This window comes from Hypanus sabinus, chromosome 5 (assembly GCF_030144855.1).
Source record: "Hypanus sabinus isolate sHypSab1 chromosome 5, sHypSab1.hap1, whole genome shotgun sequence".
Classification (NCBI taxonomy): Eukaryota; Metazoa; Chordata; class Chondrichthyes; order Myliobatiformes; family Dasyatidae; genus Hypanus; species Hypanus sabinus.
The window spans coordinates 63,408,575-63,430,328 of record NC_082710.1 but is presented as its reverse complement, the minus strand read 5'-3'; the positions used below and the strand labels follow the sequence as shown (position 1 = coordinate 63,430,328).

The 21,754-nt window shown below is 42.7% G+C and overlaps 1 protein-coding gene across 4 annotated transcripts in view; it reads left to right on the top strand.

The window, feature by feature from the left end:
- The window catches only part of LOC132394196 (E3 ubiquitin-protein ligase RNF38), a 135,889-nt gene that overhangs the window by 58,339 nt on the left and 55,796 nt on the right, over nucleotides 1-21,754 (top strand). For all 4 annotated transcript variants that reach the window (XM_059970056.1, XM_059970054.1, XM_059970057.1 and 1 more), the window contains 2 exons: nucleotides 16,037-16,230; nucleotides 17,934-18,147. In XM_059970056.1, the coding sequence (XP_059826039.1) occupies nucleotides 16,037-16,230; nucleotides 17,934-18,147 (408 nt within the window). The remainder of the gene's footprint in view (nucleotides 1-16,036; nucleotides 16,231-17,933; nucleotides 18,148-21,754) is intronic.

Below are 21,754 nucleotides of genomic sequence, written 5' to 3'. Positions count from 1 at the left end.
AGACACACCCCTAATTTTAGCGGTACAATTTGAGTGAAATTGTTGACCTTTCCAGAACCTAAAAAAACGTTGATTATCCTCCCTCCTAATATGGGTCTCCTGTGCAAAAATAATATTAGCGTTCAATCTATGGAATACTTTAAATATTTTTTTACGTTTAATCGGATGATTTAAACCATTAGTATTCCACGAGATAAAGTTAATAGATTTATCCATCATACCAATATTAATTGTGTGTATCATAAAAGGTTAAAAAGACACATAACCCACAATTTAGGAAGAAGGAAAATTGATTCAGGAGCAACCGGAGATCCTGACACCTCAACAATATTAACAATTTAAAGTCAGCCCATAAACTAAAAGCAAAAAAATAAAAAGCAAAAGCGTGAAAAAAGATCCCTCCCCCCTCCCCCCACCCTTTGAAAGAAAGCCAAGCGGCAGGCGCATAAACTAATACTAATATTACCCCCATTTCAAGATGGCAGCTCCATAAGAAAATTTTTTTAAGAAAAAACTATATAACACCCTAATTAAAATATAGAGTTGCAAAAAAAAAAATATATATATATATATATATACCTACATATATATACATACATACACATACACACACACATCAGTCAAGTCAAGAAAAAAACTAAAATAGTAAAACCAGAAAAATCATTAATAAAAAAAAATGAACATTAAAGTTTAAAAATGTAATACACCTTTAAAAAAGAAATTCCATATTCAGATACAAAGATGACGTTTCACAAGCCAAGACTTATGGGAAGAAGAAATGACATTTTGAGAAAGCCATATTACAAAATATGAATATAAATTCAGCAATCAAAAAAGTTATCAAAATAGAATTTTTTTTTTAAAAAAAAAAGATTTAATAGACACTATAACATATATAAAAAAAAAAGACTAAAAAAAAAGAATTCAAAACCTTTGTTCCATTTCTAAATACAGGCAAGCAAATAAACGCTTATAAAAAGTAAAGACTTATGGGAAGAAGAAACGACATTTTGAAAAAATAATTCATTATTACAAAATACAAACGTGTATAAAAAAGGATATTATAAAAATTAAAACAGCATCTATAAGCAATAATAATAGTAGTAAAAAAAAACCCAGACCTATAGTCCAAAATAAAAAGTTATAACCCAACTTCCAGGGTTAAAACTTAAAATGAAATGGCATCCTCTCTCCAAAAAAAAAATCTTCAATGTAACTCATAGTTCAAGTTGCACTAGAGGATCGATATTCTTCAACAAATTTCTTCGCTTCTTCAGGAGTGTTAAAAAAGTGTAGACTGTTGTCGGGCAGCACAATTCTAAGCTTCGCTGGATACATTAAAGCTTGTTTAAATCCAATCGAATGAATCTCTGCCATCACTGGTTTAAAAGCGATCCTGGCTTTCATTACTTCATACGAATAATCCTCAACAATTCGAAATGAGTAGTTTTTGTAGGAGATCATACCTTTTTTACGAGCTAACCGAATTAGAAGCTCTTTCTCACGAGGATAATGAAGGCGAACAATCACCGCTCGTGGTTTATCAGGCACAGACGAAAACCTCGCAACTCTATGAGCGCGGTCGATAACAGGTTCATTTTTCAAACCTTCACCACCGAAAATTTCCCACAGTAATTTAGAGAAAAATTCAGTTAAATCACCGGACTCAACTTTTTCAGGAATTCCGATGATGCGCAAATTCTGTCTGCGAGAACGATTTTCAAGATCAGTAATTTTAAACTTATACTGATCTAAAGTTTTAGCAGTCGACTCTATCTTCTTCTCTAACACTTCAATTGTACGTGCTTTTTCACAAATTGATTGTTCAAGAGTCGTGATCTTATTTCCAAGCTGCTGAACCTCTAACGCCTGCGACTGAAACTTAGTTTCAAGCGATTTAACAACTCCTTCAAGATCGGATATTTTCGTAGTAATCCTCCTTTCCAAATTTAACAGTTTACTGTCCAATTTACCTTCTAGTCTGCCTTCCGGACCCGCCAGTTTAGCATCCAGTTTAGTGTCCAAAAGACCAGAAATTGCGTCGATGGATACAGGATCCTTAGCCGATTTCTTACTTGTAGCCATTTTAGGTTTGACAAGATTAGATCAAATATTATTTTAGGAAAAAAAGGTCAATCAAAGGTAGCAACTCATATGATTAAGTTCGAAAAGATCTAATTAAAGGGTGATTATAGTTGAAAAAATAAAGAGCGCCTAAAAGGCAGATGCTTACGTCGCCATCTTGAAACTCCACCCCCCGCCAAACATCTTTGACAATATTATTAGCCTTCCTGACAAAATGCAGTATGAAGATGGGCTAGATGGAAGGAAGGGATGAGCCTGTGATGAACTGGGTAGTGTTTAGCACTTTTCAAGTTTTGTTTGTCCTGAGCAGAGCAGTTACCATACCAGGCTGAGATGCAGCTCATTAGGTTAATTTCAATAAAGAAGCCTGGAAGTTTGAGAAAATTGTCATCACCTTTTTCTCTTACCCCTGCTGCTACGCTTTCTCAGACTGTCAACCAGCTTCAAAGTTAATTTATTATCAAGGTATGTGTCTCATCCCTGAGATTCATTTCCTTGTGGGCATACTCAATAAATCCACAGAATAATAACCATAACTGAATTAATGAAAAACTGCAACAACTTAGGCGTTCAGCCAGTGTGCAAATACAGAAAGAAATCATAATAATACATAAGCAATAAATATCAAGAACGTGAGATGAGTCCTTGAAAGTGAGTCTATAGGTTGTGGGAACATTGCAATGATAGGGCGTGAAGTTATTCCCTTTGGTTCAAGAGCCTGATGGCTGACGGATAATAACTGTTCCTGAACCTTGTGGTTCGAGTCCTGAGGCTCCTGCACCACCTTCCTGATGGCAACAGCAAGAGGAGAGCTGGGTGGTGAGGGGCCTGAAGATGCTGCTTTTCTGCAACAGCGTTTCGTGTAGATGACCTCAATGGTGTAGATGACTGGGCTGTATCCACTTCTTTTTGTAGGATTTTCCATTCAGGGGCATTGGTGTTTCCATACCAGGCTGTGATGCAACCAATCAGTGTACTCTCCACTACTCATCTGTAGAAGTTTGTCAAAGTTTTAAATGTTATGCCGAATTTCCGCAAACTCCTAAGGAAGTTGAAGTTTAATGTATTGCTGATATTATAGTTATAGAGCACTACAGCACAGATACAGGCTCTTTAGCCCTTCTAGTCTGTGCTGAACTACGTATTCTGCTTGGTTCCATTGACCTACACCTGAATGATAGCTCTCCATACTCCTCCCATCCATGTACAGGTTTCGCCCGCTATCCGAAGGTGGAGCATTTCTATGAAACCGTTTGTAATCCAAAATGTCGTAAAGCAAAGAAGCAATTATCATTAATTTATATGGGAAAAATATTTGAGCATTCCCAGACCCAAAAAATAACCCACCAAATTAATCCAAATAACACATAAAACCTAAAATAACACGAACATATAGTAAAAGGAGGAATTATATGATAAATATACAGCCTATATAAAATAGAAATATTGTATGTACGGTGTAGTTTCACTTAACAAAATGGGGAAGACAGCAAGCCAAAATCAATGTGGAGAAAAAAAATTGGCAGATACACGCAAGCGCACATACACGCATGTGCGCACAACTGCCCACTCAAGGCTTCACGGCCATGGTAGTCTTTCTCAGGGTAAATACAGTTGGCCCTCCTTATCCACGGATTCCGCATGTGCGGATTCAACCAACCGTAGATCAGGAAAACCCAGAAGTTCTCTCCCCAGCACTTGTTATTTGAGCATGTACAGACGATTTTTTTCTTGTCATTATTCCATAAACAATACAGTATAACAACTATTTACATAGCTTTTACATTGTATAAGCTATTATAAATAATCTAGAAATAACTTAAAAGTACAGGCAGTCCCCGGGTTATGAATGAGTTCCATTCCTGAGTCAGTCTTGAAGTCGGACTGTAGCCTAAAGCTTTTCCAATGACGTTTCACCTCTTTCTGATTGCTTTATTACTTCCACCTTATTTTCAATCGTGATCATGATTCTTTTCGTGAACAGAAACACTGCGGATTCAGAGCTACACTGCCAGGTCCTAATGTCCATTGCACTGAGCATGTTAAAGTCCGGGGTTCCGCTGGGTCCTAAAGACCACTGCATTGCGACAGGTGAAATAAGGGACTTGAGCATCTGCGTGTTTTGGTATCCGCGGGAGGGGGGTTCTCGGAATCAATCCCCCACGGATAAGGAGGACCGACTATACATGTATAAAGCGAGTGTCTTTTTCTCGTAAAAGCGAAAATCCTCTTTGGTTAGCGAAAACAAGTACTAATGTAGGTCTTTTGTAAAAGTGAGCTGTCATAAAGCAAATGTTTGAAAGCAACTCTTCTATAAAGGCCACTTCTAACGAGACTTCTTCAGATTGTATAAGGGTGTTCTTGGGTTCCAGTGGTTTCTGTGAGTTCAGAGCTGATAGTAGTGCTGGACCTCTTTTGATTTAGAAGGGATGTCAGTTTAACTCATCTCTTGTTTGCTACACTCAGTTTCCATAGCTGACCACTGCTTTTCTGGTCTTCAACCTTGCCGTTTCCTTCTGCTTCTTCAGAAAAGCTCGGACAGGAGTTAACTCCTGTCTACTGCGAAATTTCTGCTTGGGAGAGACCTTGCTGATGCAGGATGAATACCTTGTGTCTTGTTGCTATGCTTATTCTTGCCTTGGTGCAAGAATTGATGATTTGAAGGTTAAATGAATGCATCTGCCACACACTCACCTTTTAACTTTGTTGCCCTTAGCCCAGTTTGACTACTTCTACACTCATTTCTGTTTCAGTTAATCAGTTTAGTTCATTCAACTCATTATGCTATTGATTATTAGCACCTGTTTGTTTAATCATGCACTGGGCTGTGTACCTACAAAGTATTTGTTTTTATTTGAAAAGTAGTTAATGTTACTTCCTTCTCTGACATTTAATTTTTTGGAAAATGGATGTTTGGAAAACTAAATTTTGCACTTTTCTACTGGCACATTAATGCAGAAGGCAAAAAATTTGAAAACAATTTATATAAAAATTCTAGGGTACCTAGACTTTTGCACAGTATTGTAACTGCTCAATTTCTGGCAGCATCCTTGTAAATTTTCTCTGTCCTCTTTTCAATCTTATGGACATATTTCCTGGAGTTATGTGACCAGAACTACATACAATACTCCTAATTGGGCTTAACCAACATCTTCTAACATAGCATTGAGTGCAGCCGTTAGATGTTCTGAAGGCTGATGTGCCAAAAACTGGACCCTATTTACCTGTGAAGCCACTTTCAAGGAATTGTTGATCCGTATTCCCAGATCCCTCTGTTCTACCACACTCCTTAATGCCCTGCTGTTCTCTGTGCAAATATTACCATGGTTTGTCCTCCCAAAGTACAATACCTCGCACTTGTCTGCATTAAATTCCATCTGCCATTTTATAGCCCATTTTTCCAACCGGTCCAGATCTTGTTGCGTTTTGATTGTCTTCCTCACTCTCAACTACACCTGCAATCTTGATGTCATCTGCAGATTTACTGATTCAGTTTGCCACACTACCATCCAAATCATTGATGTAGATGATATATAACAACAGACCCAGCACTGATCTCCGTGGCATGGCATGTCACTAGTCACAGGCCTCCAGTCAGAGAGGCAGTCATCTACCACCACTCTGGCTTCTCCATTAAGCCAATGTCAAATCTAATTTGCCTCATCCTTGAATACCAAACAAGCTTGACCAACCTCTCATGCAGGAATTTGTCAAAGGCCTTGCTAAACTCTGAGACACAAGGTTCACAATTTCTTTCCTGCACTCTGATCATGGTTGTTGATCTGGCCTCTTACAGTGATGTTACGAGTACACTTGAAGATCAGTTTGCACTGTCGTTACAGGTATAGAGAGGAGCACACTGAGCATCCAACCCATGTACTGTAAAGTCTTTTATACAGGAGATCTTTGGTTTTATATTGATCAGTATTGCAGAGTGGTAGCTGAAATTTGCTTGTTAATCCTTGTGTGCCAAATTTATTGATGTTAGTATGGACTCTGTTACAATACTAGAGTCACCACCCCATAAAAATTCATTCTGTAATTTGATTTTTGTCAGACTGCTGAGGGAGTAGCAGTTTCTCATCTTTTCTCTGAATTGTAAGTTTGTTCTCAATGCAATGATCATCTACTACGATTCCTAGTCATCAGAATACTATGAAGTCTTGGTCAAAGATCTGTGTGCAGTAGTAGATTCATTTGTGGAAACTGGTACCACATCATTGGCATTGTTGTCATCTTTAAAGTTAATAGTACCACATCATAGAAGGTTCTGATAACTTCATATTTGATCTCGATCCTTACAACTGTTTAAAAATACAGTTGATTTTTTGCCCATGCTCTTTTCAGCACCCTTTTCCATGTCTTGATTACTGTGTCATGACAAAACAGTAATGCTAAATGTTCCTTTTGGTTCATCTGTCATCGTTCATCAATTATTTGTAGTATATTTTATGTATTGCACTATACTGCTGCTCCAGAACAACAAATTTCATGCCATATGTCAGTGATAATATTCTGATTCTAATTAGTTTGTTTTTGTTCCTCAGTGATGGTGTGAAATTTTGATATCAGAAGTTTTGCATAGAACTTTTAATATTGGAAAATATTTCAAAGTGTGTACATGAAGAAGTGACATAATATTTGTGGAGATAGGACAATGGCTTAATATAGAACTAAGTGGCAGTGTGAGTTGTGAGCAGAATGCAGAGATTTCAGGAGAACATAGGGTAACTGGTCAGAGTCATGGCAAGTAGATTACAATCGCTGTTAATTTGCTTTGATTAAAAAAAATAGGGTCGGAGAGTATTTTTAAATACAGGTTGAAAAGTCGGGCAGTCCTTCAGTGGATGAAAGTGCATGAAATAGAATTGGTCATCAGGGAGTGGCAAAGGCTATAGCAAAATGATTTTAAATGTGGTGTTGTAGTGATGTACTACATATAGAGCTAGAGACGACACGCAGTCGTTTCGAGACTAGTTTATTCAAACTTTGCGCCACTGGCATTTAATCCCTAGCACCTGCCCTCTCCGGGCGGAAATGACGTCAGAGGTGCATTACCAAAGTCTCTCCCTGTGCACTGGCTATTTGTGAGCCGGTTCGCCTGCGCAGAAAGTGGGTTGTCACATAAGCCCTCCCCCCCCCCCCCCCAGCCCCCAGAAGCGGCAATATACCCCCCCCCAGTGTCCACAGTCTGGATCAGCCTCTGTTTGGGAGGTCTGCCTTTGCGCCGCGGTGCCTGAACCTCAACCAGCTGCGCCAAGTCCACATGGGCCGGTTTGAGTCGGTCCACCGTGAAAACCTCCTTTTTCCCCCCAATGTCCAGAACATACGTGTACTCATTGTTGTTGATCACCTTGAACGGCCCCTCCTACGGCCGCTGAAGCAGTGGCCGGTGTCCGCCCCTTTGTACAAACACAAACTTGCAGTCCTGCAGGTCTTTGGGTACGTGGGTCAGGGTCCGTCCGTGCTGTGAAGTCGGCACGGGGGCCAGGTTGCCGAGCCATTCGCGTAGTCTGTCCAGGACTGCTGCGGGTTCTTCCTCTTGCACCCTTGGGGCTGTTATGAACTCTCCTGGGATGGCCAGGGGTGCACTGTACACCAACTTGGCTGACGAGGCGTGCAGATCCTCTTTGGGCGCTGTGTGAATTCCAAGCAGGACCCAAGGAAGCTCGTCCACCCAGTTAGGTCCTCTCAGGCGGGCCATGAGAGCCAGCTTCAAGTAACAGTGGAAGCATTACACCAGTCCGTTCGACTGTGGATGGTAGGCAGTAGTGTGGTGTAGCTGCATTCCCAACAGGCTGGAAGTGAACTGGGCGCCTCTGTCGGAGGTAATGTGGGCCGGTACCCCAAAACGTGCTACCCAGGTTGCAATCAATGTTCGGGCACAGGAATCAGCCGATGTGTCGGTGAGCAGGACCGCCTCTGGCCACCTCATGAACCGGTCTACCATAGTTAAGAGGTACTGCGCTCCTCGGGACACTGGTAGGGGGCTCATGATATCCACATGAATGTGGTCGAACCTCCGGTGGGTGCATTCGAACTGCTGCAGCGGGGCTTCAGTGTGCTGCTGCACCTTGGCTGTTTGGCACTGTGTGCACATTCTGGCCCATTCACTGACCTGCTTGCGAAGTCCGTGCCACGCGAACTTGCTGGAGACGGTTGTCCTGATAGATGGGTGTGAAAAACTGTGTATGGAGTCGAAAACTTGCCGCCTCCAGGCTGCTGTGACGATGGAGCGAGGTTGGCCGGGAGCCACGTCGCACAGGAGGGTCCTCTCACCTGGGCCTACGAGAAAGTCCTGCAGTTGCAAACCCGAGACTGCGGTCCTGTAGCTGGGCATCTCGTCGTCTGCCTGCTGTGCCTCCACCAGTGCTGTATAGTCCACCCCCAGGGACAGGGCCCGGACAGCTGGTCTGGAGAGTGCGTCCGTCACGACGTTGCCCTTTCCTGAGACATGCTGGATGTCTGTTGTGTACTCGGAGATGTAGGACAGATGTTGCTGCTGGTGAACCGACCAGGGATCGGATACCTTCATGAACCCAAAGGTCAACAGTTTGTGATCCGTGAACGCAGTGAACGGCCTGCCTTCTAAGAAGTACCTGAAATGCCGGATTGCCAGATACAGTGCCAACAGCTCCCGGTCGAAAGCACTGTTCTTGAGTTCGGATGGTCGTAGGTGCTTGCTGAAGAACGCCAGGGGTTGCCAGCGCCCCTCAATGAGCTGCTCCAGCACCCCACTGACTGCTGTGTCGGATGCGTCCACCGTGAGGGAGGTTGGAACGTCCGTTCTGGGGTGCACCAGCATTGCGGCATCTGCCAAGGCTTCCTTAGCTTTAACAAAAGCGGTGACGGCCTCCTCATCCCAAGAAATGTCCTTGCCTTTACCCGACATCAGGGTGTACAAAGGGTGCATGATACGGGCAGCTGAGGGGAGGAAACGGTGGTAGAAGTTCACCATACCAACGAACTCCTGCAGGCCTTTGACTGTGTTGGGTCGGGCAAAGTGGCGGATCACATCTACCTTGGCGGGCAGAGGTGTTGCCCCGTCTTTGGTAATCCTGTGGCCCAGGAAGTCAATGGTATCGAGACCGAACTGGCATTTGGCTAGGTTGATCGTGAGGCCGAAATCACTCAGGCGGGAGTAGAGCTGGCGGAGGTGGGACAGATGCTCCTGGTGACTACTGCTGGCTATAAGGATGTCGTCCAAATAGATGAACGCAAAGTCCAGGTCGCGTCCCACCACATCCATTGGCCGCTGAAATGTCTGCGGCATTCTTCAGGCCGAACGGCATTCGGAGGAACTCGAACAGGCCGAACGGGGTGATTAGTGCTGTTTTGGAGATGTCTTCAGGGTGCACCGGGATTTGATGGTATCCCTGGACAAGGTCTACTTTGGAAAATATTCTTGCCTCATGCAGGTTTGCTGCAAAGTCGTGTATGTGCGGCACGGGGTAGCGGTCTGGAGTTGTAGCCTCGCTCAATCTGCGGTAGTCGTCGAATGGTCTCCAACCCCCGGGCTGCTTTGGGCACCATGTGCAGGGGGGAGGCCCATGAGCTGTCGGAACTCTATACGATCCCCAATTCCTCCATCCTCTTGAACTCCTCCTTCGCCAGGTGGAGCTTTTCCAGGGGGAGTCTTCATGTGCAGGCGTGGAGGGGTGGTTCCTAGGTCGGAATGTGGTGCTGTACCCCGTATCTGGGCATGGCTGCCGTGAACTGCGGTGCCAGAATTGATGGAAAGTCCGCCAGGATTCTGGTGAATTCGTTGTCCGACAGCGTGATGGAGTCCAGGTGTGGGGCTGGCAACTTGACTTCACCCAGGACCCAGGGAGAACGTCTGGAAAGTCTTGGCATGTACCAGTCTTTTCCCTTGCAAGTCGATCAGCAGGCTGTGAGCTCGCAAGAAGTCCGCCCCCAGGAGTGGTTGAGCCACGGCGGCCTGTGTGAAGTTCCACGTGAACCGGCTGGCACCGAACTGCAGCTGCACTGTGCGGGTGCCATAGGTCCGTATCGTGCTGCCGTTTGCAGCCCTCAGGGTGGGTCCTGGCTTCCTGTTGCGGGTGTCGTACCCCGTTGGGGGCAGGACGCTGATTTCCGCTCCGGTGTCGACTAAGAAGCAGCGTCCCGACTGTTTGTCCCAGACGTACAAGAGGCTGTCCTGGTGGCCAGCCGCCATAGTTATTAGCGGCTGCTGGCCCTGGCCCTTGCAGGGTGGGCGACAATGGCGGGCTTCTGTGCCCCACCGCTGGTGGTAGAAACACCACTGTTCACTGTTCTCCTCACTCCTGCCTCTGTGTTGTGTGCGCCCCCTGCTGGGCCCGGTCTGGTCTGCTGTTGGACGCGTGGCCTGGTAATCTGACCGATGGTCGCCACGCTCGCCCTCTTGGCTTTCCACAGCACGTCTGCCTGGGCCGCCACCTTCCGGGGGTCGCTGAAATCTGCGTCGGCCAGCAGCAGATGTATGTCCGTGGGCAACTGCTCTAGGAATGCCTGCTCAAACATGAGGCGGGGCTTGTGTCCATCAGCCAGGGCCAGCACCTCGTTCATCAATGTTGACGGCAGCCTGTCTCCCAAACCATCCAGGTGAAGCAGGCGGGCACCCCGCTCACGCCGTGAGAGGCCAAATTTCCCAATGAGCAGCGCTTTGAATGCCTTCTTCCGGGAGCGACTGTATGAAATCCGCAACCTGGGTGGCCGTTTCCTGGTCAAGGGCGCACACCACGTGGTATCAGGATATCTGCCGAATCTGGAACTGGGCTTCTGCTTGGCTAATCCACACACATGGTCACAGCGTCTAGAAAGTCGGCAGTTTTAGTAAAACTGCATGAACAGATGACGAGTCGGTCATCTTTGGTCCAAATCCAGTTTGGACCGTCGGGGTCACCAATGTAGCAATGTACTATATACAGAGCTAGAGACGACACGCAGTCGTTTCGAGACTAGTTTATTCAAACTTCTCGGCGCTGGCATTTAATCCCTAGCGCCCACCCTCTCCGGGTGGAAATGGGGTCAGAGGTGCATTACTAAAGTCTCTCTCTGCACACTGGCTATTTGTGAGCCGGTTCGCCTGCGCAGAAAGTGGGTCGCCACGGTGTCATCTTGGTAGCAGAAGAGAGCCAGGAGAAGTGCAGCCATGGTTGCCATCCCTACCACCACCACTACCACATATACCTGTCCCAACTGCAGTAGAGTTTGTGGGTCCAGGGTAGGACTGTACAGTCATCAAAGGTCTCACCATTAAAGGAGTGGACATTGTCATCCGATTCCAATGGACAACCGAAGAAGAAGACGTCTTGGTCGAATTGTGTTGATCCCTGGTGAGGCAAGCTATTTGGATGTGAATGTAGCAGGTACACTTAGTAAGTTCACACAATTTGCTGCTGTTGACAGTGATTGGGTAGTTTTAGGCTAAAGGTTATCGATGAGTTGGTAGGTGGGTAAGGACTAATTGAGGTAGGACATAGACAATGAAAGGCAGGACCTTAGTCTGTCTAGGTGTAAGAGTCCAAATTTTCTTGAAAGTGGCAACACAGATTGATAATATGGTGAAGAAGGCATGGAGGCTTCATTAGCTGGTTTGTAAGACTGGGCAGATTGTGGCATGACTTGCACTGGAGGCAGTGTCAAAGAGATCAACATATTGCTGCCTGAGATGAAGCACTTCATCAGTGAGGAGAGATTGGTAAGGCTGGGACTGTTTTGTTTGGAGTGGATGTGGCTGAGCAAGGCCCAACTGATGGGCACAGATAGATTAGATAGGAGTTTTTCCTTGTGGCGCTAAGGTGTCCAAAACTAGAGGGTATAGCTTTAAGAAAAAGGGCAAGTAGAGGGGACTAGAGGAAGATTTTTTCACCTGGAAGGCACTGCTAGAGTGGGTGGTCAAGGCAGGCTCTCACAGTATGTCATAGTGATACGGCGCTCAGGTTCTATCCTGACTTTGGGTGGTGTTTCTGTAGAGTTTGCACATTTTATGTGTGACTACATTGGTTTCCTTTGGGTGCCTTTGTTTCTTCCCATGTTCCAAAGATGTGACGATTGGTGGTTAGTTAGCAACTAAAAATTGCATCTGTGTAGGAGAGTGGTGTAATCTCTGAGTATGAGGAGAATTTTAGAAAAATGGGATTATTGTAGGATTAGTGTATGTAGTTGGTTGACAAGTCGGGGTGTGGCCTAAACCCATTTGAGACCTGCCTCAATGCTATCATCCAGTAGCTCAGGCATCTACTGTGAAGTGTTTTTAAGAAGTTAGTGATGAAACATCAACTCCTGTCTGAGAAGTTCTGCTCAGCGCCTACTTTCTCGGAAGATAGTAAACATCTAAAACTTTGATAAGATTCTATGGATATGTGGTGGATACTATATTAACTGGTTGCATCACGGCCTGATATAGAAATACCAATGCCCTTGAATGGAAAAACCGACGAAAAGTCATGGATACAGCCTAGTTCATCATGGGCAAAAACAATTGTGTACATTTACACACAGTGCTGTCATAGGAAAGCAGCATCATCAACAACTGTCACCATCCAGGTAATGCTCCTTATTTCACTGCTGCCATCAGGAAGACGGTACAGGAGTGTCAGGACCCACACCACCAGGTTCAGGAATATTTATTGCAATTCAAGCATCAGGCTCTTGAAGTGGAGAAAATAACTTCACTTCCCCCCACCCCCACCTCCATCACTGAATTGTTTCTACGGGGTCATTTCCAAGGACTGTACAGCTCATTTTCTTATTTATTATTATTATTTTGGTTTTCTCATTTCAAATTTGCACATTTGTCCTTTGCACATTGATTGTTGTCTGTCCTATTGGGGGAGGTCTTTCATTGATTTTTTAAAAAATATAGTTTTACTAGTGTACTGTGAATGCTTGCAAGAAATTGAATATCATGGTTGTATATAGTGACACTTATGTACTTTGATAATAAATTTACTTAGAACTTTTGAACTTCAGATTCAGTAGATCAGAGAGTCTGTTCTGTGTGTTTCCCTAGAATTCTATAAAAGCATTAAAGTAGCACCTAGAAGACCACTTGAATAACAAGATTACAAACAAAATTCTGGAAATTGATATTAATGTAGATAGGAACTTGTTGGTTGGCTTAGAAATGGTGAGGGGAAGGACCTGTTTCAGTGGTCTGTGACTCCATGACTATCTGGAATAGTGAATAGGGATGTGGCTTCCCTACTCAGTAGTGGTAATGAGAGGATAGAATGAAGAGAGAGCAGGTTGATTTCTGGTCTGGCAGGTTGTAATATAAAGTGAAGTGATGCGGATAACACAACTATTCTTGAGTCTGGAAGAATGACAGTTGATCTTTTAATTACAAAATTCATTGGCAATTAGATATGGCACTAACGCTTCCTATGACTAAGAAGTCTGGATCCAGGGGTCACATTCAAGATAATGGATTGGTGATTCAGAACACCATTGAAAAGGAAAGTTTTCAACAAGAGTTGTGAATCTTTGGAATTCACTTTCCAAGAAGGCATTGAAGGCTCAATTGCTGTGTATATTTACAATATACTTTAGTATTGGTTTAGATATAAGTAGATGCTAGTTTGATTTACAATTCATCTAGCCAGTCTCTAAGCTAGATGTGGTTTTGGTGAGAGGCACAGCATCTGGCCTTAGTCTTAATTAACCAAGCAGTTAAAACGGAGAACTGTCACAGGAGTATTGATGGTAAGAACTTAAACATTGTTGGGCAATTTCAGGTAATTTTGGATTTTACCAAGTAACCGGTGTAATGAAATGCTGTTTGTTATATCACAAAATCCATATAACAACGAATTTTCAACATATGCCAGTGATATTACAACTGATTCTGATTCATTGTGCATATGGTTTGTGAACAAAAAGATCTGCCTATTAATTTATAACTCACTTCTTTGGAAATGTTCATTGATCCACCAGTAGTTTACAGTACTAGGAGTAATGTGTAAGGGTACATCATTTCTTTGAATTCTAGCTAGGTGAATTTGAATTCATCTGCTATTGTCAGGTGTACCAAAGTACAGTGAAAAGCTCATCTTGCATATGAACAGTTTCTATCTCAGTGCACCATGCAATGATTGGATCTGTATGAACAGTATATAAGACGAGCTTTTCATTGTATCTCTTTACATGTGACAATAATAAACCAATGCCAGTATCTTCTGCCAGATGGGAGGGAGGAAAAAGAAAATGCATAGGTTGGTTGGGGTCTTTGATTTTTTTTTTTGACTGCTTTACTGAGGCAGTGAGCAGTATAGACAGTTCAAGGAGAGGAGACTAGTTTCTATGACACGCTGAGCTGAGGTCACAACTTCTGCAGTTTTTGTTTGTGCGGTCATGAGTCGTTTCCATATCAAGCCGTGATGCATCCAGATAGAATCCTTTCTATAGTACATCGATAAAAATTGGTAAGGGTTGATGGGGATGTGCCAAACTTCCTTGGCCTCCTGAGTGAGTTTTTTTGGCAGTGGCTGAACTAGGAAAGGCTATTGTTGATCTTTACACCAAGGAACTTGAAGCTCTCAGCCCTCTTGTTCTTAGTGCCATTGATATAGACAGAGTGTGTGCATCACCCCACTCCCCCCTTTCATGAAGTCAATAGCCAGCTCTTCTGTTTTGCGATGTTGAGGGAAAGCTTGTTGCATCACACCATGTTACTAAGCACTCTCCTTCCTGTACTCTTGAAATCTTTGTGCCTTTGCTTATATTGGTCAAAAATTAAATGTGTTACAATACTACATGCTACAATGAAGTGCTAGCATATAGTACTGGTATGTGCTGCATTGTGCATTCATTAGTCCCACTGCCAAGAACAAATTAGCTTTATTGCCTTCTTGATTAGCTGAAGATCATCATGCAATTTGAAGAGCCTCTTGATTAGCTAATGGATATTTTTAATGTGTGTAATTGAATGTGTTCTAGTTTATTTTTTGCTATTTGTACTTGTGGCCTGTTTATGTACAACTAGCCAAATTTTAGGAATACGAATAGCTCACAGACAAAATGTGGATACCGGGAATCTCAAAGAAAAATAGACAATGCTTGAATACTGAATGTGCGGCAGCAGTGTCAAGGAGGATGCAAAGCCAGAATTTCAAGTAATATATGTGTTATGAATGCAAGTGCAATTGTCAAGTGTGAAGGCCTTTTGCACATTTCATATGTACTTCGGAAAGTAAAATTGGCTATGCACAGAAGCTACTGGATGTTCATCAATGACATCAGGCAGCATGCAGCACACAAGTAAAGACTGACATCTCTAAAATGATGCATTCTTTCACTCAAATAGCAATCTTACTGAAAGGGTGAATGGCTGCTGCACTAAAGGGACAACATGCATGGGCCATTTCTGGTAGGAGAGTGGGCATGTAATCAAACAATCAGATTTCTGTTGAAAGCAGCTATTGGGGGAAAATGCTGCCATTTAAAACTGCAGGACCTTAAATAGGCATCAAGGAGAAAACGCTTCAAAGGAAAATGACAAAAAATATACCTTGTTTGATACCAAGTTAGGAGAAAAAATGCTTGAGGACAGGTAGCAGTCACTTGGCATTTGTCTTCCTTCAGACCAGTACAGTACATGGGAATCACACTGGCAATGTTTGTAGTAAATCAGACTGATAGTTAATTTTGTTAACTGAAGCATTGTACTGCTAAGAGGGTGCATTCAGTATACCATAACAGGAATGCTGAGCGATCTTTTAGTGTAGGATTTTCATGAAATGCTGACATTCCTTCATGAGAATTTATAACCTTGTATCATCTTAATTCAACTCTGGTTTTGAGCAGGGTCCTAGATCTGAGATTCTTATCTAATAGCTGACCTGCTTCTTCCTGTTTCTTACATATTGCCAATATGTTTTTAAAAATATATATACTTCTGTAGTTGAATCTTACATTGCATTTCTGATGAATAAAAAATAATTGTTCTTTTTTCCCTTGTGGATGATAGAGTGAAGAAAGCCCAAGTCCCAAACGTCAGCGCCTCTCTCATTCGTTCTTTGAATACGCACCAGTATCTCCTGCCCCATCGCCACCAATGCGACCATGGGAGATGACTTCAAATAGACGACCTCCCTCAGCTCGACCAAATCAACATCACTTCTCAGGGGAAAGATGCAATACACCTTCACGTAGTAGGAGGAGGTAAATTGCTGCAATTCATAATAGTTGTTATGGTGGTATCTGCATTTTCAATTTTGTGATTTTTGTTTAGAATTTACTGTCTCAAATAAAAAGTGTCATGGTGCACTTAATAATGAACTTATGTTCATTTTCATGTAATCCATCACCCAGCTCTTTTGCCATATCCCCATTGCGACCCATCATCTAGCCTTGCAAACACACAACCCCTTTATGTTCCCAGGTTTTGACCCCAGTGAGGACCTTTACAAGTTTGTGGTGTTACTGGATTAGTGGAGAGATTGAAAAGCAAAATATATTTATTTAAATGTGACAAGAAGCTTCATAAATTAATTTATAAAGGCTAACCCATAAAGTGAAAAACCTAATATGTAGTGAAAGGAAAAGTAGAAGTACCTGGGTAAACAAATTCACATCAGTGAATATGGGACCTAGTTAGACATAGCAGCTATGACTGGCATGAAGCTGAACAGCTAGATATGAATTCTTCCTGGCCCCTCAATACTGTAAGTCATGGAATGCTCCAGGTCTCAGTAGTAAGTCCATGTGTGGAGTGAGAGCACTTGTGTGTCTGGATCTGATCTCCCATGCCGTCTATACTTCTGCTTAGTTCTGAGCCCACTGTGTGACAAATGGGCGATCTTCTCAATCCATGCCAGCTGTCCATGTAATTCAGCCATTACCATTGAAAAATGATGCTCCTTTACATTTCAGTAGTTCTGCTTGTTTTTGTTTTCAGCGTCAAGCAGGGTGCCAGTTTTAGACACTGAAAGAAATTTACTTGACGGAGTTTTAATGTAACAGGTCCAAGCAGCCAACAGTGAAATATAGCTATATTTGGTGTGCACTGCCAATTAAATCTTTAAATCCTGTTTTTACTTTCTTGTCATTTAACAATGCAACTAGGTATGTAGACCTCCAATTCTCATACTGGCAAGTACATGAATGGAAGCAACAAGAAAATATGACTGCTGAGTGTTTTAGCCATGGCAAAGAAGCATATATCCTGGTTAATATGGTGGTAAATGGCAGGGTAGAAAGTCAGACTCTGGATGGTGTTAACAGTGGTTATTGTATTTTTGGTATTGTAAAGCTGAGAGCTTCATTGTTGTTTCAATTTCTATGAAAATATTAAGCAGAGATATTCAACACTTCTTGCTCTGTTTTAGTATTGGTGCAGTTAAAGTCAATGTTGTCTTCCAGAAGTGCTGCAAAAAATGATTGTTTTGAATATTTTAGGTGAAGTTGTGAGTTACATTGTGGTTTTAAATCAATGTTAGAAGTGTTGAATTGGTTAAAAATAGATACAGTACCATGATTTAGAGAAACAAAATTAACATCAAGTAAATGGAGTATAAAAATTGTGATTTTTGTTCACCACAGCGGAGAATAGTTGTTTCTTTATATTTTTTTTAAATGAACACTTCCTTGGTCTTATTAGCATTTATTGATTTTTTTTCTAAAGCTTTTTATTCTGACAAAATCTGAGAGCAATATACAAATATGCTGTATAAGATTCTTCTCATTTTGGTTTGTAAAATATCCATTAAATTACATTATTGTTACTTAATCTGTAACAAATTTCAGATAATGGAACATATGAAATCATAATTTTTAAATTGGGCCAAGAAATGAAGCTGATATGCAACGATAAATATTGATCAATCTCACTACATTGCAACTTTTTGGATTTTTGCTTTGCATAGTCCTCCAGTTAGACGCCAACGAGGGAGACGTGAAAGACTAACTAGAAATAGTTCTCTGAGCCAAGATGAAAACTACCACCATCATCCTTATGGACAACAGCCAACTGTGGAGGAACCCAGGGCATTTCATCCTCCAAACGTCTCTCCACGCATGCTTCACCCTGCCGCACACCCTCCACAGCAGAATGCGGTGGTGGTTGATATCCATGAACAGGTAATTGAATTGAATGCACCAATTGCCGGTGTTTGTGGAAGATAAGATCTAAAAACCTCCTATTGAATTAACTGTGTTTTATCTTAATTTTTCTAAAGTAGTCATGTAAAATGTAGCTAGAACTTGTATTCTTTTTTAAAATGCTTGTTCCTATTCAAAATTCAGGTGCATAGGTTGGAAATCATAAATTGGTTCTCAACTTTAAAATGTCATAACTACCTTATCATTTTTCCAGTAGTTTCCTTGCATTCAAACTCTCAAGGCATTTTTATTTTGCCAGCACTTCATTCCTTCTGTTTCTCAAAACCACATATATTTGTTAAGTTATAAATACACCTGGACATTATTTGCTATATTCCTGCAGTGATTTTTATTCATATGGAGCCAAAGACAGGTCAACACTTTGATTAAAAGTTCTTAACTGAACTTAATCCTGTTCCCTTATACACGCAAGAAGTAATTGCTGTATAGTATCAACCAAGATTCGCCAACCCAAATTTTTCCTTTGTGGGCCACATAAACTCACTTGTGTAGTTTGTGCCTGCTTTGACAAAGTGTAGGCTGACACACACTTGGGATGTGTAGTGTTTTTTTTGACATGCTGTCTTTCAGATATGGCATATAGTATTGGCCTTGTGGCTCTCTGTGGTGGATTTAAAGGACCAAGTGGCACAATTTCATAGAAATGGCTAATATTTCTCAATCAACATCAGATAATATAAATAATCATTAAACAGGTGGAGTAGATCATCATTACTCGATTATTATTTGTAGGTAAGCACAAAGTGCACTGCGGATGCTATGGTCAAATCAAGACGTACAAAAAAGCTGGATGAACTCAGGAGTTTGGGCAGCATCCGTTGAAAGGAGCAGTCAATGTTTCGGGTCGAGATCCTTCATCAGGACTAAAGAAGGAGGGGGCAGGGGCCCTATAAAGAAGGAGGGGGCAGGGGCCCTATAAAGAAGGTGGGGGGAGGGGCCCTATAAAGAATGTGGGGGGAGGGTGGAAAACCAATCTGAGACAAGATCAAGGGGTGGGGGAGGGGAATTATGCCCTCACCTGCATCTCCTCCATTTCCCACACTTCAGCCCTCACCCCATCCTCCCGTCACCACAACAGGGACTGTGTCCCCCTTGTGCTCACCTATCACCCCACCAGCCTCCGGATCCAGCATATTATCCTCCACAACTTCTGCCATCTTCAACAGGACCCCACCACTAAGGACATCTTTCCCTCTCTACCCCTCTGTTTCTCGCAGGTGATCGTTCCTTCCATGACTGCCTGGTCCACACATCCCTTCCCACAGATCTCCCACCTGGCACTTATCCCTGCAAGCGTAAGTGCTACACCTGTCCCTACACCTCCTCTCTTACCACCGTTCAGGGCCCCAAACAGTTCTTCCAGGTGAGGCAACACTTCACTTGTGAGTCTGTTGGGGTAATCTATTGCATCCGGTGCTCCCGGTGCGGCCTCCTCTACATTGGCGAGACCCAACGCAGATTGGGGGATTGCTTCGTCGAGCACCTACAACATCTGCTCCAACTCCCGGTAATTCCCTCACTCCCCCTTCCCCCATCCCACCTTCATTCTGTCTCCTCTTCTAGCTACCTATCACCTCTCATGACTCTGCCTCCTTCTACTGCCCATAGTGCTTTCCCCTTAGATTCCTTCTTCACCTCTCCTGCCTATCCCCTCCCCCACCCTTTGATCTTTCCTCTAATCAGTTTTCCACCCTCTCTCCACCTTCTTTATAGGGCCCAGGGCCCCTGCCCCCTCCTCCTTTAGTCCTGACGAAGGGTTTCAACCTGAAACGTTGACTGCTGCTTTCAACAGATGCTGCCCGACCTGCTGAGTTCATCCAGCTTGTTTGTACGTCTTTATTATTTGTAGGTGTTTGTTCCCTCAAATCTATTACAGAACCAAGTAATTCCCTAATTTTTGACTGAATTTCAGGCTGAATTTGATGTATTGTGTGCAGTACTGGTCACCTACCTATGTAAAGATAACAAGTTTGAAAGAGTGTAAAGAAAAATCTTTCCCCAGATATTGCTGACAATAGAACTAAAGGTCATAGTTTAGGGTGAAAGATGAAATATTTAAGGGGAACAGAGAGGGAATCTCTTAACTCAGAGGATGGCATGAGTGTGGTATGAGTTGCTAGCAGAAGTGGTGGATACGGGTTCATTTGCAACATTTAAGATACGTTTGGATAGGTACATGGAAGAGGGGTCTGGAGGGCTCTGATCTGGGTGCTAGTAGATGGGATCAGGCAGAAAAGTAGGTAAGCATGGACTAGATGGGTCAAAAGGCCTTCTGCTGTGCTGCAGTTTTCTATAACTTTGAGTTGCTAACGAGACAAAACTGCAACACGGCAGAGTTGAGTATTCCTGTGGTTAGTGGCTCAGATGAAAGTTTACTGTTGTATTTGTTTACGAGTGGTAGCACACAAAGAACTATTGGGAGGAGGAGGTTCTAAGAAAACCGCTATCCTCAATGATAGCAGGGTCTGACTTGTGCCAAAGACCAAGCCAAAGCAGCTACTATCATATCTAGTGGATTTCTGCACCAAGTGGATGATTCAACTGTTCCACCTAAAATCTTTACTACCAAAAGCACCCATGCCAGCCAATTCGATTCACTCTGTGACACTGAAGAAACAGCTGTGGAATTCAGCAACAACGTTATTGGTACTGAGGACCTGAGCTGGTCATTTCTTAAGCCAGTACCAGACATTGCTCAAGCCAGGCTGGTCCAGTTCACTTAGAACACTGGAGAGACTATAGATATTGGAAAGTGGAAGAGAAAACAAACTTCTGGAGGAATTGTCTTTGTTTCAGGTTGAGACCATCAGATCAAGAATTACTTCCGCTTGTTGAGATGCTGCTCAACCCCTCAAGTTTATCCAGCAATTTTCTTTTGCTCACTTTGCATCTACCCAACAATGAAGAATTGCCCAAATATGCCCATAAAGACAAGAGAAGTAGAGTATTTATCACCTATTCAATCAATGCAGAATGAAGGATGCTGTGATCAACAGTCAGATCATGCAGTGCTAACTCAGGCTACATCCACACTAGACCAGATAATTTTGAAAACGTCGGTTTTGCGTAAAAACGGTAGGCGTCCACACTAAATATCTCTATTCACACAAACGGAGATTTCTGTGAATTCCCTCCTACGCATGCACAGGACACGTACCGAAAACAAGGGACACGTTTGGTGTCGAATCTCGCTGTAAAAGTGTGCGTTTGTGTAGTTACAAACTAGAAAATATTAAAACGACAGACAGCTGTTGTCTCTCACGCAGGAGAACTTAAAACTAAAAAAAAACATACTGGAGTGTGCGGCGGAAACCAACAGGGAGTTCATGGACAGGTTGACCCGGCTGACGATGAACATTGAAAAACTGACTAACTCTGTTGCATTAATAAAGCCCCTTGTTAAATGTATAAAACATGTCTGCATCAGTGTTATCTTGTATTTCCATACAATGTTACGTTAGGCTGTTACACATCTATTGTCAGAGAAGTACTTACATAAATAGGTAAACCACCTTCATACAAGCAAGGACAGAAAACAGGGCAAAGTGAGTACACTATACTTATT